This window comes from Triticum aestivum, chromosome 7B (genome assembly GCF_018294505.1).
Source record: "Triticum aestivum cultivar Chinese Spring chromosome 7B, IWGSC CS RefSeq v2.1, whole genome shotgun sequence".
Lineage (NCBI taxonomy): Eukaryota > Viridiplantae > Streptophyta > Magnoliopsida > Poales > Poaceae > Triticum > Triticum aestivum.
In genome coordinates, this window is record NC_057813.1 from 473601105 (window position 1) to 473619917 (window position 18813).

General features: G+C 49.4%; 1 protein-coding gene across 1 annotated transcript; it reads right to left on the bottom strand.

Moving 5' to 3' along the window:
• Window positions 1-682: 682 nt before the first annotated feature.
• On the bottom strand, window positions 683-3753 carry LOC123156917 (26S proteasome regulatory subunit 8 homolog A). Its single transcript, XM_044575111.1, has 8 exons — window positions 3419-3753; window positions 2840-2937; window positions 2487-2711; window positions 2348-2410; window positions 2098-2261; window positions 1693-1948; window positions 1500-1610; window positions 683-1142 (listed from the first exon to the last, which is right to left on the bottom strand). Exons 1-8 carry the CDS (start codon window positions 3630-3632, stop codon window positions 1002-1004), a joined length of 1272 nt encoding a protein of 423 aa, XP_044431046.1. The 5' UTR covers window positions 3633-3753; the 3' UTR covers window positions 683-1001.
• Between the last annotated feature and the right edge of the window lie 15060 nt (window positions 3754-18813).

Below are 18813 nucleotides of genomic sequence, written 5' to 3' on the forward strand. Positions count from 1 at the left end.
CAGCCCACAGGCAAGACCGGGTCGGGTCAGTCGGGCCGGGTATCCCATGGCCAGGTATACTTACAGTCTTGACACCAGCACAATATATATGTACAGAAGATCATCGTGTAATTTTGCTGGTAGCACCACCGGCATCTTTGCATGTACTTTCACTTTTCCTGGCTTATTTCATCATTTCACATGTAGAGGAAATTCAAATTGCTCCATTTCACACGTAGAACAAAATCAAATTGCTCCCACAGAAGTCCTAATCCAGGATGACAGTTTGGATCGCTGACAGACTATGCCAGTTTGCACCACAAATCCAGTAGAAGTTGCAGATATAACAGCTTAGGGAGCTCAGTAAATAATGACACGGTGCATAGCAACATGTGCAGAAGAACTCGAAGAACCTGAAATCTCTATCGAATTTGCAAATACACCGCTGGAAGATAAGTGTGAAATCAGATATTACGAAAACACAAATGGAAACCTCACTTGGTCCCGTTTTAGCTAACGCTGTGGTGCACTCACCATGCACTTGCATCACAAGAGCATGTAATCACCATGCTTCTATATTCTTTCACGATTGAAAATAAGACAAAGGCCGAGGTGAGGAGCGGCCAGTACCATACTTAACTCATACAGTATATTGCACTCATTTGAGTTCTTTTCTCTTATTTTCCTTTGGATGGACAAAAGAGAACAATGAAGAATGGCTTCTCTAGAAATAACATTTGCAACATTCAAGTAAAACAACACACCATTGCGGTCACCGTTCTCAGCACAGCAAGGCTAACCAATCTAGTCGACAAAGCAACATACATTACAAGCAAACGAACGGTTCCCATCTCATAATAACCCAATAAAGAAATTTAACCCTGAAGAGGCAGCTGCAAGGCACTGCAAGTTACAGTTGTCGACGCGGTTCATGAAACCCGCAGCTCATCTGGCAAATGTGCCGCTATAAGTTTAAACCACCGATACATGCCGGCAAAAGCTGAGATGCTAAAACGAGGGCCTCACTTCCATAGCTTCCGCAGTGACATGTTCTTCTCGGTATCCTTCTTCATCACCTTCGCCACGGCCATCTCGAAATCCTCCTGGGTGACGTGCACCCTTCTCTCGCGGAGGGCAAACATTCCAGCTTCTGTGCAGACCGCCTGATGATAGATCAAAGTGAGTTAGACTCATGATGTATGGCTTGATGCACACTACTTGAGACATTATACCGGCCAATACGTTGGTAAAGTCAAGACCTTAATGGGAAAAACTTAATTGTACTTGCTACCAGGACCAGGTTCTGAGTTGATAGTATTTTAGCATGGTATAAAAACAGTAGCTGGGCCTGGATTTCTACATAAGTTACATGGGACATTATCTGCAGCAGATTATAGATGTTTTGTATCGTCTACATGGTAACTTATTAGCATTGTTAAAATTCAGAATATTTTTTCAGTTTATCCAGACAAATGTATTAAAAAAATTGAAATGCTTCCTACAATGGCGACAATACATACCTTTAGCTCTGCTCCTGATGCACCGTTCATCTTCTCAGCAATTTTTTTCAGATCAATGCCACGCATCAAGTTCATTTTTCTTGAATGAATCTTCAAAATATCACCACGGGACTGAAAGAATAGATAATTCAGCGTTAGCATTGATATGAGCAAGCAATCTTAACTTAATTATGGTGAGTACTGCATCACTTACATCTGCATTAGGATTTGGAAATTCGATCTTCCTATCGATACGACCAGGCCTCAGAAGAGCTTGATCCAATATGTCTATCCTATTTGTTGCCATAAGAACCTTAATTTTGTTCGATGCTTCAAAACCATCAAGTTGGTTCAGAAGCTCAAGCATTGTACGCTGAACCTCGCTATCACCGTTGCCGGATCCCGACTCCATTCTAGCAGATCCAATAGAGTCTATTTCATCCATAAATATAATGGATGGTGCATGCTCCCTATCAAATTCAGACCAAATGTGTTAGCCTCTGGTATAAATACTTCTATAGGGAACCATTCCAAAATCTGACTGAAATGGTTTCCTGAAACAGGAATCTGACAGGTAAATAGTAATAATTTGAATGCAACACCGACGGATAATGTTTACCTAGCCATCACAAAGAGTTCACGAACCATCCGGGAACCCTCTCCAATATACTTCTGAACCAACTCAGACCCTGACACCCTGATGAAGGTGCAGTCCGTGTGATGAGCAACTGCACGAGCAAGTAATGTTTTCCCTGTACCTGGAGGCCCGTAAAGAAGGACACCCTGAAAAAGCAAGGATAATTATTTACCACTGAATAACTGGCTGGATCAATGCCAAATAGAATGCAAATTGGCACACAAACTCAAACCTTTGGTTGGGCAATTCCAAGACTCTCAAACAGCTCAGGATGCTTGATGGGAAGCTCAATCACCTGAAAATCAAGTTGTTAAGCCAGAGTGCTACTACTGATACAACAAATGTACTATGCACTGAATATATTTACGAACCTCCTTGATCTCTTTAATTTGCTGGTCAAGACCACCAATCATATCATAGGTAGAGTCAGGAACCTTCTCCACCTTCATAAGATTAACCAGTGGATCGACTTTGCTGGGCAGGATAAGGTGAAGCATGTAGCTGTCGTTCCGAAGAGCAACTCTTGTTGAAGGGGTTATCTTTGTAATATCAATACTTTTATCAAGATCTACAACATATTTGCCTTCTGGATGAACCTGAGAGATTGCACTTAACCATTTAATGACAGTAAAGAAGGATGACTGGAACTCAGAGCTCCCACTTAAAGCAAAACATGATGTACACAAGCATAGCATGAAAGAAGTAACAGTGAAACAAGATGTACCTTGACTAGAACCTTTGACTTGCCCATAACCTTCACAACCTCGCCAACATATGAGCCCGGTTCTTGAAGAAGCTGCAACTCTTCCCGAAGCATTCTAACTGCAATACCAAAATTATGATGAGCATTTAAATTGTCAGCACAAGAGATTACACATTATAATCAAACAAAATTCAATGTCTCAGAAGCATTCCATATTCTAATTTAACAAAATTCAATACCCCAAAAGCTGTTGAATTTCAATTAACTAAAGACATGTGAGGACTATACACACTAAAAGAACAAACTTTCCACCAGTCACGCACATGACGCATAAGTGGGACGCGTGAACAGCTAGCCCCACCACACCAAAACAAGCCTAAAATCGGAGAGACTATCTACACGTCATCGGATCAAGCATGGTTGAAGCTCGGAAGTAGAGGCCCAGGGCACAATTGGATCAAGCAAATCGCAATCAAACGATGTGACGCAGCAGCGGATCGTCTTTCTGGCGTAACACACACACGCGCGCGCGCATGGCGGAACTAGGGTTGCGCGGACTATGAACAGCAGGCGGAGATTGGGGATCGGGGCGGCGCGTACCTCGAGAGTTGAGGTCGTTGCGCTGGGCCTCGAGGCGGTTGAGGTTGTGCGTCTTGGTCCGGATCTGGAGCTGCAGGTCGTGGATGTGCTGCAGGTAGTACTGGCGCAGCCCCTCCCCGCCGCCGGCCCTGCCCTTGGCCGACGCCGCCGACGGGTCGTCGACGCTCGCCGGCAGCGCCGAGGGCTTCGCGATGTCCATCGCCACCGCCGCCATCGGGATTCCCCCTCGTCTGCTCCGCCGCTCTGGGGTTGGCTCGAGTCTGCTCGGGTTCGAGGGGAGCTTCTTTTCCGGCACGTTTGGTTCGCTTCGCTTCTGCTTCTCGGGGCTGGACGGGCGTGCCGTATATGACGAGTCGATCGCCCCGGGCTCGGTTCGGAGTCGGTGCGAGAAGGGTTCCGTTTGGGGACGGACACGTGCCAAACAGATCGTAGCAGCCGCGGTTTGACCCGCACTTTGTACTGTACCCCTCTTCCGCACCACATAAACAACACAAAAAAAACAAATAATTTACTCCCTCCGTAAAAAAATTATAAGAGCATTTAAAATACATTTTCAATGAGCTAAACCCTCTTGTATTTCTTTACATAGGGAATAACAACTAATAAGTGTACCAAATAAAGTCCAGCCAAACTAATATAACATCATCATCAAGAAAAACATTTGAGCGAGTGCACAATCTTCGTGGCTAGTCCGGAACCTGCCCGAAACCTGACCCGGAACTTCCGGGCCACACCGAGTCTGTGCATAACATTTCGTTTTAAAGCGCACTTATAATAGTCTTCTTCTTCTCCACGAAAAACTTGTCGACACCATTTTCTCTCTCTCTCTCTCTCTCGTTTTCAGAACTCGATTACTTTGTAGATCTCCCTCCCTAGCCACCCAAAACTCTTGATCTTTTTAAGAAGCGAGGGAGAAGTGCCCGATTTACATACTCACCAATGCAAAGTTTACCCCTCCCCCTTCATTTTGTGGTGCATCCTCTTACTCATGGAGGTCGGGGACTCCTAGGCGGTAGGAGTGCTTCGGCGAGGAATCGATTTGTTGTGGTTCATCCCATAAAGTTTGTGAATGTTTGGAGGCCCCCTCAAGGTCTACCGCTAAAGGTTGAGAATCGCCTTCGTGGTGGTGTCTCAAGGAGAATAGGGTGAGTCTACGTGGTGTTGGTGTGCCTTCGTGGTAACATCCTCCCCTCCAACAGTGACTAGCTTCCTTCCAACGAAGTTAACATTGGGATGCATCCTTGTCTCCGGAGTTTGGTTATTCCTGACCCTAACCCTACCGTCTTACTTGTGCCTTGCTTTACTCATTATATCATATTGTGTCTGCTTGTCTTGCTACTAGTTGTTGTTTGATTAGACTCCCTTTGCAATTGCCAGGGTCACTTTCATACTTCACATATTGCCTAAAATTGTTAACTGATAATTAAAATTTATAATTGTACATATTCACCCCCTCTAGGTCCATCTCGATCCTTTTCATTGGTACCCAAGCCCCGTGCTCTATTCTTGTGGCTTAACCGCCCTAGAAAGAGATGAGTCGGGATGGGGATCCTGTGCTTTTGGATCCTCTGGCGCAAGTTTTCTTACCATCGGGATGACGATGATAAGTTATTTTCCTATGAGGAACTGGCTAAAGCGCTAGCCAGACAAAAACTTAAACGAGAAGCTGAAATTGATGCTAGGCTATAAACGAGGATGGTCGCATTTGTCCCTGGTCCCAAGCGGGGTGCGTGGATGTGCTAGTGTAGCCCAAGATTCTCGAAGCACATTGACACTCGTTAATAAGATTGGTGATGTTGTCACATAGAACTGCATGAAGGACTACGAGGGCAACACCCACAACCTTTTTGATGGCCAAGGTGATCATGGATGCCGAGGAGCAACATGTCTATTCAGGCAAGGTCAAGGTAATTCCTAGGGTAAACTATCCCCTCTATTCATCCCTAATACTTATAGTGATAAGTATCATGATGCGAAGGATGATTATGATGAAAATGGTATAAATGACGCATTGTTTGATAGACGTGCAAAACTACGGGTTCCCTCGAAGGAAAGAAGCTCACCATGTTTTGTATGATTATGGACATGATGAGCAAGCACAACTACCATTAAGAAGATCAAGAGCATCCTTACCGACGAAAATGAGAAGTACAAACTCCTTGAGTGAAAAGTCGAATTTGGGGAAGTATGAAATAATGAATTATGCTTAGACATTAAAACCTCTAGTGATCAACATGCTTTTAGCCTCATTTAAAAGGGCGGCAGAAATCACATATTTGACCTGAGTCCCAAATCAAATCACAAACTGACCTGCTTAAAAATTTCGCTCTGCTGACCCTTTCGTGTGGCGCCCGACAGCTGGGCGTCGCACACTACTATGCAGCGCCTTTGGCTTAGGCGTCGCACCTCCTGCCAGCGTGGCAGCCCTGGTCCAGTTGCGGCCCCACAGACAGCACTGCAGCGCCTAAGGCTTAGGTGCCACACCTGTGATGTGCAGCGCCTAGCTCTTGGGCGCTGCACAATCTGTGTTCCACTTGGGCTGGCCCCACCCTCTCTCCCCTCCCACCCCCACCCCACACACCCCCACCCCACCCAAACCCTTAGACTTTCGGCTCTTCTCTCTTCCCCTCTCCCCCCTCTCAAATCCTTCTCAAATCTTGCAAATCCAGAGTATTTGACTGTGGATTTCGAAGCCAACCCCTCCCTTAAGGTAATCTCCTCCGGTCCCCTCATTTTCATCCATAGGAATTGGCACATTTGCTCAAATCTTGCTACTTTGGGAAAACCCTAGTTTTGACTTGGATTTGCAAATTTGTGTTGAATGATGTTATGTTTCTTTGCTAACTTGGGTTGGTTAGGCTTCCATAGTATGCTAGGGTTAGGGTTATGTGTGTTTGATGTTGGTCTTAGGGTTATGTGTGTTTGATGTTGGTGTTAGGGTTATGCTATGGTTAGGGTTGTGGTAATTGTTATGTGGGGGTTAGGGTTATTAATTCATATATATGTTAGGGCATATGTGTGCAAATATTTTTGTTAAATGCTTACTTGATATATGTGTGTTTTTGATTATTGTAGGGATGGGGAAGAACATGTGTTTATGTTCATCATGTGGATAAAGAGGCCTTTTTGAAAGGCAATGTTGAGACGGACCGGATGAGCTTGACATGGTGTTTGAGAGTAGTCCTAGCTATGCGGAGCTTTTGGAACAAGTGAGGAAAGATTTGAATTGGATGGACCCAAGTGACGTTGTTGAGTTCGAGGGAAGGCATAATGTTGGTTTTGGAATGCACATCCGTTGGAAGACAATGCGTGTGAACTCCGAGCAACGTTGGGTTGCATACAAGGAGACGGTTGTCGAATCTCTAGACAAGGCTCTTGAGTTATTTGCCTCAAAGAAGGTTGAGTCTACTTTGAATTTAGACTTGAACCGGAACCCCTCCCCGTTGGTTGCTAGCACTCCCCCACCCATGAACCAAGATTAAATGAGCGAACCTCATTTCACGCAACAAGATTGGCCAACATTGAGCCCGACTCCAAACAACCAAAATGAAGGTTTTGAAGAGGAGAATGATGAGTACGAGGAGGATGACAACGAAGTTGATCTCCATGACAACAATGTGGGTGATCTCGACCAATATCATGTGCAAGAGACAATGGACCAATCCATCCCTTTTTCCCGTGCATATGCATCGGACTCGGATGACGATGGTCCCGATGAAGAAGTTGATGAGGAGGGGTTCACGCCGAAGGAGGCCCAAGCATTCAAGAAGGTATTCGGGCGGGATCACAAGACACCATTGTTCAAGGATCTTAGTCTCGCGGATGAAGCCATTGTGGATGGTGGCAAATGCATATCTCTTGGAGCTAGGCCAAGTTCTCACCGTGATTTGGAAGACGGCAAGAACGGGATATATCCCGGTTGTGAGTTTCAATCCTTCTTGGAATTGAAGATGTGGCTCGACAACTACTCGGTTACACATTATCGTCCACATAAAGTGGCCAACTCGGACGTGAATGTGCGTTACACGGTCAAATGTGAAGTGCCAACATGTCCATGGATTGTGCGTGCAAGGCCATGGAAAGGAGGTCCCACTTGGCGCATAGTGAGTTGTCTACCAACTCACATGTGCCGGCACAAGAATGCGGATGGCAAGCTTGTGTACCAACAACACAGACAACTCACGTCCGAGTTCATTGCTTACAGGCTGTCCAACCAAATATCCACACTTCCAATAATGAGCATCAAGAGTGTCATTGACCTTGTGAAAGCCATCTTTCATTACAAGGTGAAGTACGGCAAGGCATGGAAGGCGAAGCAAGCCGCATTCAAGATGTTGTATGGCAATTGGGAGGAAGCATACAACCGACTCCCTAGGTTGTTGTTAGCTATGGCCGCCACAAACCCAGGCATGGTTCACGTGGTTGAGCCTCATGGGCACCAAACATTGATTCATAACGGGAGGACCGTCCGAGTATTTGGCCGTGCATTTTGGGCCTTTGAGCAATGCGTGAGGGCTTTTGAGCATTGTCGGCCCGTCATCGCCATTGATGGCACGTTCTTGACCGGACAATACAAGGGCACTTTATTGGTTGCAATAGCAAGTGATGCCAATAACCGGGTGTTGCCTTTGGCTTTCGCTTTGGTTGAGGTGGAGAACAATGATAACTGGGAGTGGTTCTTGCGTCAACTGAGAACAAGGGTATTACTGGCTGAAAGGGAAATTTGTGTCATATCGGATCGCCATCCTGGAATTCTGAATGCGGTGGTGGTTGACATTCCCGGACATACGAAGTTGCATCATCGATGGTGCATTAGCCACTTTTGTGCAAACTTCTATAGGGCATGTGGTATCAAGGAGTTGGCCGATGATCTTCAGGATTGTTGTCTCGCTTTCACCAACAAGTGGTTTGCCACATTGTTCAATGCATTGCTCAGACACAAGAAACTTGACCCCGGCGGTCAGGAGTTTCTCAATAGGAACATTGCCGAAAGGAATATGTGGGCATGTGCTTTCGATGAAGATGGCCGGAGGTACGGTCAAATGACAAGCAATATGGCAGAATGCTTCAATAAGGTGCTCAAGGGTGTACGTGCATTACCCGTGACGGCAATAGTTCAATACACATTTGACAAGATGAATGAATACTTTTTAAAGTACTCAATGGAGACTGATAAGCAGATTGCTGGTGAGAACAAGGATAAACACAAGTACAATTTCCCACCAAAGGTTGAAGAATGGTTGGAATTTCAATCACGAAAGGCAGACTCCGAAGAAGCTGTACTATATGACGACAACGAGTGGAAGTATGAGGTGAAAGAGCCTGGAGGAACCACAAACGATGGCCGCCAACACGGAGGCCGGGCTTTCAAGGTCTCCCTAACACGGTGTGATTGCAGCTGCATGAGGCCATCGTTGCTTCATCTCCCATGCTCGCACTTGTTAAACACATCCCGGGTTAGGAATGTGGACGTCAATCACCCTCTTACTGTGAGGGAGTCCGAGTTCTCAATCATGACGGTAAATAATACATGGACTCCACGGTTCCAGCCATACTTGGACCAATCACAATGGCGGGAGTATCATGGAGTTCAACTATGGCCGAACCCGGAATTGAAGGTTGTTAGACGGGGAAGACGTAAGACAAAGCATCTTAGAGGTGACATGGACGAATGGGCCGTGGTGGCGGTGGAGAATACGGCACCGGCCAATTCCAAGAGCCTCGTGAGCAATCCCGTTGTGGGGGCTGCAGTCATGGGGGACACAACACAAGAACTTGTCCCAAACCAAGAAAGAGATCAAAGAAAAATGGTGCAAGCACAAGCCAAGCAAATGATAGCCAACCAAGTGAACCAAGGGGTAGCCAACCAAGTCAAACAAGTGGTGGAGTGCCAAACCAACCAAATCAAACAAGCCAACGAGGAACTAGGCAACAAAGAGGGAGTCAACTTGGTCTTAGAAGAGGCCGTGGTGGTGGTAGAGGTCGTGGTGATGGTCTTGGCCATGGTGAAGGTCTTGGCCGTGGTGATGGTCTTGGCCGTGGTGGTGGTAGAGGCCGTGGTGATGGTCTTGGCCGTGGTGCTGGTAGAGACCATGGTGATGGTCTTGTCCGTGGTGGTGGTGGTGGTAGAGGCCGTGGTGGTGGTGTAGGCCGTGGTGCTGGTGGAGGCCGTGGTGGTGATCTTGGCCTTGGCAGCGGCCGTAGTGGAGGAATGTTCTCTTGGCTCAATGGACCATTGCCGTATGTAACTTACTATGATCTTGTTCTTTTGGCTCAATGCTTGTGTTGTCATTTTGTATTGTGTGACTAACTATTATATTGACATTTTCATAGGTATGGAAACAATGAAGGGGGTGGAGGACACAGAGGGGTAAGGTGAGATCCCTTGGTGGTGGGAGGAGGGAGAAGAATAAGAAGAAGAAGAGAGGAAGAAGAAGAAACTACATGGACCGTGACCTTCTTATGAATCAAAATTTGTGCCACTATGTGTTTTGGCTCAATGTTTGTGTATGACTATGTGATTGGACTACTCTATTGCTATGTGTGTATGACTATGTGATTTGGACAAGTATATGTGCTATGTGTGTATGACTATGTGAGTGGACTACTATTTCTGTGTTTTGGACTACTACATGTAATTTGGATATGATTACGTGGCATCTATATGAATTACAAAACAAAAAAAACAGTAGGTATTTGAAAACAGCAGTTAGTGCAGCGCCCAAGGGCAAGGCGCTGCACTGTGTAGTGTGGCGCCCAAGGGCAAGGCGCTGCATATGCGGCGCCCAAGGGCAAGGCGCTGCACTGTGTAGTGTGGCGCCCAAGGGCAAGGCGCTAATAACTTGAACATCATATCATTTAAGACAATTCAACATTACTTCAAGTTCGCAAACACAAATACCACACTAGTAAGAGTTCACCAACATATAACATAACCTCACAAGTTCATCAACCTAATTAAACGGCTACAAGTAACATGAACAAGCACTAATGCCTTCCGCGCGTGTTCCTGGTGCCATGCTTGTAGGCAATCTTCTTCTTCCTAGAAGGACGAGCCTCCTCTTCGTGCACTTCCTCCTCCGCCTCTGCCTCATCATCCAAGCTAGCCATCCGCGAGGTCCCTACGACAACCTTTGGGTTGCCTCTGTTGTCATAGTCGTTGGGCGTGTACCGGCGTCTGGGCTGCCTAGGCTTGAACACATGTGCGGACCGAGCTTGAGCGTCCGCCAAAATCATGTCATCATCAAGCTCATGGCCCTATCACACAACGAAACAATATGGTGAAGGCCGGTGTCGTAATCAAGTGAGAATCACATCTAAAGGATTAGTCATACCTCTTGGGTGATCGCACCCTCATCATTCATATAAGCATATGAGGAACTCACATCGTCCCCCTCATGGTGAGATGCGGGGTCTGATGGTGTACCAGACCTAGAGGCAGATGGTTCATCATATTCAGGATCACGGCAACCGAGAAGGTTCGATAACCGCCTTAACTTCTTGGCCTAACGTTGTAACATGAACAAGTGTGTAATATATCAAACTTCGCAACATAGACTGGCTCTCATAGTGAATGCGATATGTACCTTGAGGAATGCTCGTAGTGAACCATCATCATTGCCAGTTCCAACCGGTGTCTTCTCCAGAATAGACTGGCCCTCATCAGCTGCTTTCTTGATCTCGGTGCACTACGGATGAGAAAGAATGAATGCGTTAGCCATTCAAACATGTGTAATACGGTCAACGGGAAAGTAAAGAAGGGAACACTTTACCACATAGCTAATCACCGGAACAGCAGGGACTCCTTGCCCTTTCCTGACATCTCTGTTGTACTTCCCCTTTGCTAGATCCTCAAAGTTTACGAGTTCTTCAAGAATATCCTCATTATATGCCGGCGGGCATATCTCAACTCGAGTAGTTCCAATAAACCATCGTACGTAGTTATCAAAAGCTTGTGGGTTGTGCTCACGAAGCGGGGCGCGTGCAGTGCTACGAGCTTGCTCCACAGAAAGCTGGAAGCAGGTAACATACGGAGCATGATGCTTGTCCCAGTCCTTTATCTTCCGTTGCCTTCTCCTGTCCAACCTGTGTGGTATAAAACCAAGCATTAGCACAATCAAAAGGAGTCCCGATGCTTAGACAATACGCAGACATGCTCTCTTACCTATGAAGTGCTTTGTCCGTGTCCACCCACTCCGGCGGGTGAGGCTGGAATAGACCAAACTGACGATACACGCGATGCGGCAAATGAAACTCAACCGCCCAGTTGCATATCAGTGGGCACCGCATAAGCCAGAGATCCTTATCCCGCAAGCACATCGGGTTGAGGCGGAACTCCTCGGTGTAACCCAAGCTCTCACCCGCGCCATATGGCTGCCATTCCACCTATGAAACAGGGCAACAATGCAAATTTGATGACTACTTTTCAAGCAAGCATGAGAAAGGGCTGAAGTAATGACCTCCTTACCTGCTCAGGCGTAATCGTGTCCAACTCGGCAATGTACTTTTGGTACATGAGATTGACATCGTTCATCATCTCAGAAACGATATCCCACTTGTAAGCCCACGTGGGGCGTCGTAATTCGTCATGTTCATCTGCATACCAAGGATCAAACCTGACGCTCTTCGGGCGTCCAACAGGCAGACGCTCCCAGCTCCATACAGAAAGTAGAAGCTGATTACCACCAATGCCTGCACTATCTGTGATCTTGCAACACGCATCGTCCAACTACATATGAAAGAAAAACAATGTTAACTTGACAGCAAGCTTGCATTGCTAATGAAGAAATGAGTTGATCACAAAACAGACCAACTACCTGTCAGTACAAGTAGGCAAGAGTCGCTGAACCCCAGCTCCATTTGCTATCGAAGACGGTCAACGCCTTCAGCCACATCCATGGAGCGTTCTTGCCAGTGGAGTCAGGAAACAAAGTCCTCGACACAACGTACCACATATACACACGAGCATGTGTCTGGATCACATCATCAGTGGCATCCGGAGGGCACATCGCAAAGTTATTTTGAATCCACGTGAAAGCAGCTCCGGCTGCTTTCTTTTCCCTCTTCTTCTTCTCTTCTCCCTCCTCTACATCAGCCTCAGCCTCGGTAGGAGCTATACCGATAAGAGCAATCATCTGCTCGCGCCACCCATCAGAATCGGTGCTCATACAGAGAGGCCTCCCGTTGATAGCAAGACCGGTGATCAACGAGACATCCTCGAGCGTCACAGCCATCTCCCCAGTCCGAAGATGGAAACTGTGCGTCTCCGGCCTCCACCGATCAACAAGAGCGGACACCAGTGGAGCGTTCAGATTTGGCGTGGACCAGCTGACCAACAGAATCCACAGGAGTAGTCCTGCCTGCTTGATGTATGGTGTGTACCGCTCATCATAAGGCATGGCAGGACCAGAGACCCCGTGATACCGAATCTTCAGAGGTTCAAGCTTCTGCAAAAAACAAGTAATGACAAATCTTAGGGCATGTAAATTTCAACTAAAGGCAAATTTGCAAAAGATTTAGATTACTCATTATTACCTTCTCCTTCTCGCGCATCATGTAGGCCCGGTGTTGCACGTCATAGACATCGTCCAGAAGCCAAACCATCCTTACAATTTCAAACAATAAACATATAAGAGTTCATCTTCATCTCAAATATCGGTATACACTAAACATATAACATGTATTCAACTTCAAGAATCTCAACATCTCCTTCTCACACAATGAATATGTCATATGTGTTCAAATAAACTAAACATCTAATATTTCAAATAAACTAAACATCTAATATTTCAAATAAACTAAACATCTAATATTTCAAATAAACTCAAAATCTAATATTTGGAATAAACTAAACATCTAATATATATCTAAACAAACATCTCTACAAAAATCAACATCTCATAGTTATCTATAAAAATAGGCATCTCATATATATCTAAAAAACTAAACAATCTAGGGTTTCACTAACAAGAATCATATATTGTGAACTAATCAATAACACTACGGTACTACCAATATGACTACACATCCTAAATCGAGCAAATCAAGCAAATCAAGGGCTCCATCAAATCTCGGACAAATCTCTAAAATGGCAACAAATTTATGGAGCAAAAGAAAGAGAACGGAAGAGTTTACCTAGTAGGATGGATTGGAGATCGAATCCACGGATCAAATCTTCAGATCTGAGAGGGATGTGAGGGGGGGATTAGATGGGGGCGCCGCCGCTGCTCTCTGTCCAGAGAGCGGAGAGATGAAGAACTGCCTGGTCGGGCTGGGGCGGCCGCGCTTAAGTCACTGTGCAGCGCCTAAGGGCTAGGCGCTGCACGTCACAGTGTGGCGCCTAGGACTTAGGCGCTGCACAGGTGCGTGTGGGGCCGCGCCTGGCCTCGGGCTGCCACGCTGGCAGGAGGTGCGACGCCTAAGGGAAGGGCGCTGCACAGTAGGGTGCGGCGCCTAGCTGTCGGGCGCCACTCGAAAGGGTCAGCAGAGTGAATTTTTTTCGTGAGCAGGTCATTTTGTGATTTGATTTGGGCCTCAGGTCAAATATGTGATTTCTGCCGAAAAGGGCAAAGAGGTACTGTAAAGAGTTAAGCAATGAGAAGAGCAAGCTTGAAGAATCTCATGCTACTCTTTTCAAGGATCCTGAGCTTCTCTCCTTGTCTCTTAAGACGAACGAGAAGAGCTCACTAAACTTACAAAAGTTTTGAGGGTCTTCAACTTAGGGCCTGTTCTGAACCTCTTCGGCTTTTGACTCCACAAACGCAGGCCGAACGCATGAGCTTTGAGAAGCTAGATTCAAGAAGCTCAGCCCAATCGCAGTGTAAAAATGCGAAGCTCCCAAAGCCCAACTCCACGAAAACTAGAATCAAGAGTTACGCGATATTACAACCACATTGCCACCACCAAAGAAAACGTTTGGAGCCATGCGTGAAAATCTCGAACCGGTACGCCACCCCTCCCCGATTGTCGGAGTAAATGACCACGGGTAGCCCTATCTTCTCGCCATGATGTTTCAAGACATCGCGGCCGTCTGCACCCCTCGAGCATCAAAGACAAAGGGTCGCCTTCTTGTGGCCGACTGGTCCGAGCGGCCGGCTGCAGGAAGGCGGCAAGGCCCTAAGAGCGGCCCCGGCATGGGCGACCCCTAGCAGGCGGCCACTAGAGCGGTCGACTCCTAGCAGGCGGCCCACCCTCGCACCCTCAAACTTTGCACCCACATAACAACGACGAGACGGGGTGTGGCTACAGTACGGCCTACCACCCCCGAATCCCGGAACGGGCGTGGCCACAGTGCAGCGTACCGGGCGGCCATCCCTAGCCTGACGCGACACTGTCGCCATACCCATGACATCATCCATGGCAGAGCAGCCATGCCCCCACGACGGGCTGTTGGTACGGCCCGCAGGCGGCGGGCCCTACTTGTCTGTGAGATACCAGAAGACGGCATGCCTAGACCAGTCGGCATGGGGGGAGGCCGGCCCCCAACAGCCGACCCTTCCTTTTCCTAGAAGTTTGTGCGCCATTAACCAGATAAGACGGGGAATGGCTACAGTGAACACCCACCAGGCGGCGACACTATAGCCACGCCCACCCCGACCAAGCCCTCGTCATCAGGGGCAGGGCTACAGTGATGACCAGCCGACAGGACCCACAAGCAACGGGCCCTACCTGTCGGCCGAGAGACCGGCAGCCGGCGGGACCCACCAGGCGGCGGGCCCCAATAGATAGCGAAGAAGCTGGCAACCATAGACACTGACAGCCCGGGCCTACACCCGGCTGGATTACCATTGTACCCCTGGGGGGTAGGCCTATATAAACCCCCAGGGCACCCATGCAAAGGGTTCAACTCTTAGAGATTACACACACGTATAGAGAGAGGAGTAGAGCTAGCCTTGCCCTTCTTCCTCCTCTAGCCGAACAGCTCAAGGAGCAAGATTGTAGCTATTTGTTGATCTAGTGATCATGCAGAGACCCCGCAGAGCAGGATTAGGGGTGTTATCTCCTAGGAGAGCCCCGAACCTGGGTATGATGTGTCGGCGTGCATGTTTACACCTTATCCCGTTTCCAAGCACCGGCGACGTTTTACTAGCTCCCACATTGATTAGCCATCCTTTGGCATATGTCGCACCAACCACCTGACATTTGGCGCCCACCGTGGGCTAGGTGCACGGTCGTTCGGAGACCTGCTCTGGACGGGAACCTTGTTCCTCCTTGGCGAGCGCAGCCAGCCCGACACGCCCGATGGCATTTGCACCGATGCGCTGCATGGCGTCAAAGCCGCCTGTGTGGCGAGCTGCCTCGCTGATCTCATCGGCGATATCCGCCTTTCCGACGAGCCCGCACCAGGCACGAGCACGACCAACTCTGAGAGCTGCCTCATCGACCTCCTTAGCAAGCTCGACATCGCCAATGAGCCCGCCTCCGACTTGGAGTCAATCGGCTCCACCGACCCGATGCTTGTCGACTCCGACATGGCATCCCTTGATGCCTTCCCCACCAAAGTGGTGGTCATCGATGACCCACTCCCTCGCGCTGACAGCAGCGACAGCACCGTCACTGAGGTGCTCGTCATCAGCCATGGCGGAGTATCCGGCGCGGACGCCCACGACCCGCTACAGGCGATGATGCGGGACCTGTCTGCACCCATCGCAGACAACGCCGACGTCGAGACGCTGGAAGCCCACCGCCTCGCACTCATCGAGAGCGGCAAGAAGCTAGCTACTATGAGACGCCTCACCGAGGCCTATCAGCGCGAGGTTGATCATGCCGTCTGTGGCACGCCAACTGCTGGCGGGCCTAGCCACATGGGCGTTGTCAAACAACACGGCACGAAGATCGCCAGCATGCTGGGGGCCGACCGCCCTATCTATGCCACGCCCACCGAGAACCTGCATGCTGCCAAGGCAGCAGTAGACAAGCTAGAAAACCTGGATGGCGACGAGCGATGCTGCATGACGGAGCTCGTTCAGCAGCTCATCGATGCGGCAGCCGTGCAGCAAGAAGCCGGCGCGCGCACCGAGAATCCTCCCCACCCTGGCCGAGAGCAAGGCGCGACCTCCCAGACACCGACAGCAGGCAGCGCCTGCGACCGAAGAGACAGAGAGTCGGCTGCTAGCCGCAGTCGGACGTGCCTCACCATCGAGCGCGACCAAGATGGCCACCCACGAGCTGTGGAGCGGCGGGACGACTGTCTGCCTCCTCCTCCACCTCGCAGGGATAGGTACGCCTCCCAGCCGCATGTTGAGCACCCGATGATCAGTGGCTGGCTGGGCCGCCACGAAGGAATCGGAGAAAACGATGACCGCTATCGGATCGACTGCCTGGCGCGATCCCTGGCGCTAGAAGAAGAAGATGCAATTGGTCCACCTTGTTTTACTCCCCGCATTCGCGACGAGCCCTTCCCCAAAGGGTTGTCACTCCCAAGAGACACGCCCAAATACAACGGCTCGGTGAAGCCAGAAGACTGGCTGGTTGGCTACTCCACCGCAGTCAGCATAGCAAACGGCAACAAGCGCGTTGCCGTGAAGTATATCCCCCTCATGCTTCAGGGCACGGCGCGCACTTGGCTGAATAGCATCAAGCCCTACAGCGTCAATAGCTGGGTAGATTTCACTGAAGTCTTCATCTGCAACTTCACCAGCACTTACAAGCGGCCGCCCAAGCCTCGCCAGCTCTCTCTGTGCGCCCAAGGCCCAGCCGAGTCCACTCGCGACTACCTGGTGCGGTGGGCCAAACTCCGCAACTCCTGCGAAGGGGTGCACGAGGTGAAAGCCATAGAGTACTTCACCGCCCGGTGCAGAGAAGGCATCCTACTCAAGCACCGACTCCTCTGCGACGAGCCGGCCACACTCGATGAGCTATTGATCATAGCAGACAAATATGCCACTGCCGACTCCTCTATGAAGTCGGAGCTTCGGGTGGACGCCTCTGGGAAGGTGCTCCCTCCGGCTCCCAGAACGCCGGCTGGTGACACCAGTCGGCGCTCGCAGCAGAACGGTAACAAGCGAAGGCCCCAATGCCGGCCTCCACCAGCCGGCAAGTGGCAATAGTCGAAGATCAGCAGCCAGAGGGGCAGCCCGTACCCAAGCGTCAGAAAGGTGGCAAGCCGGCCTGGAAGCCCGCCTTTTCCTATCAGCAAACCCTTGATGCACCCTGCAAGTTCCACAGCGGCGCAAAGCCATCCAATCACACTACCCGAAAGTGCCACTAGCTCACCCGAATCTCCAAGGGCGAAGGGCCGCTGCCCCCGCCGCCTGCTGGCCAGCCGTCTCCGCCTCCTCAGCAGCCGGTGGCCCGCCCAGCAGTCGGCGCCATCCAAGATGAATTCCCTGAAGAGCATGGAGCCTATGTTGTCTTCACCAGCCAGGCCGATGATAGGCGCAGCTGGCGCCAGCAGCACCAAGAGGTCAATGCTGTCGCCTCGAAGGTCCCAGAGTTCATGCACTGGTCTGAGAAGCCCATCAGTTGGAGCCGAGCCGACCACCTGGAAGTGATGCCTTCTCCGGGTTCCTATGCTCTGGCGTTGGATGCCACCTTCACAACAGAGAGGCGAGCTGCTCATTTCTCCCGAGTCCTGATAGATGGTGGTAGCAACATCAACATCCTTTACCGCGATACCATGGATAAGCTGAACATCAAGGCGAAGCAGCTCCAGCCCAGCCGGACTGTTTTCCCTGGCATTGTGCCTGGCCTCTCCTGCTAACCAATCGGCAAGATCAAGATAGATGTCCTCTTCGGAGACAAAGATCACTTCCGCCGCGAAGCAATTTGGTTTGAGGTAGTGGACCTGGAGAGCCCTTATCATGCATTACTTGGCCGGCCTGCTCTGGCCAAGTTCATGGCAATGCCTCATTACGCCTACCTCAAGATGAAGATGCCGGGAACCAAGGGCATCATCACCATAGTCGGAGACTACAAGAAGTCGTCCGCCTGTGCCGCAGCAAGCAGCCGGCTGGCCGAGTCCCTTGTGATTGTTGTAGAGAAGAAGCTCCTTGACCGGGTTGTGGCCGGCCGACAAGCAGACGGACCTGTCACCGGACCCCAAGGAGTCAGAGACCCAGGGCTCCTTCCAGCCGACCAAAGAAACCAAGAAGGTACCCTTGGACCCGGACCACCAGGAGAGGTCCGCCCTTGTAGGAACCACCCTTGACAGCAAATAGGAAAGCGAGATCGTCGATTTCCTCCGTGAGAATCGGGATATCTTTGCATGGTCCCCAAGGACATGTCGGCTGTTCCGACGGACTTCGTCGAGCACAAGCTACATGTCAGAGCAGATGCAAAACCAGTCAAGCAACCCCTCCGTCGACTGTCGGAAGAGAAAAGAAGAATTATTGGTGAAGAGATAGCCCGGCTCCTAGCAGCTGTCTTCATTATGGAAGTATTATTTCTAGAGTGGA

What these genes read in the sequence shown, in the direction of transcription:
- LOC123156917 (XM_044575111.1), bottom strand. Translation starts at nt 3,632, where the DNA reads ATGGCGGCGGTGGCGATGGACATCGCGAAGCCCTCGGCGCTGCCGGCG. An exon ending in AAATTAAAGAGATCAAGGAG is followed by an intron (nt 2,411 to 2,486) that starts GTTCGTAAATAT and finishes CTTGATTTTCAG; the next exon opens with GTGATTGAGCTTCCCATCAA. An exon ending in GAACTCTTTGTGATGGCTAG is followed by an intron (nt 1,949 to 2,097) that starts GTAAACATTATC and finishes TGAATTTGATAG; the next exon opens with GGAGCATGCACCATCCATTA.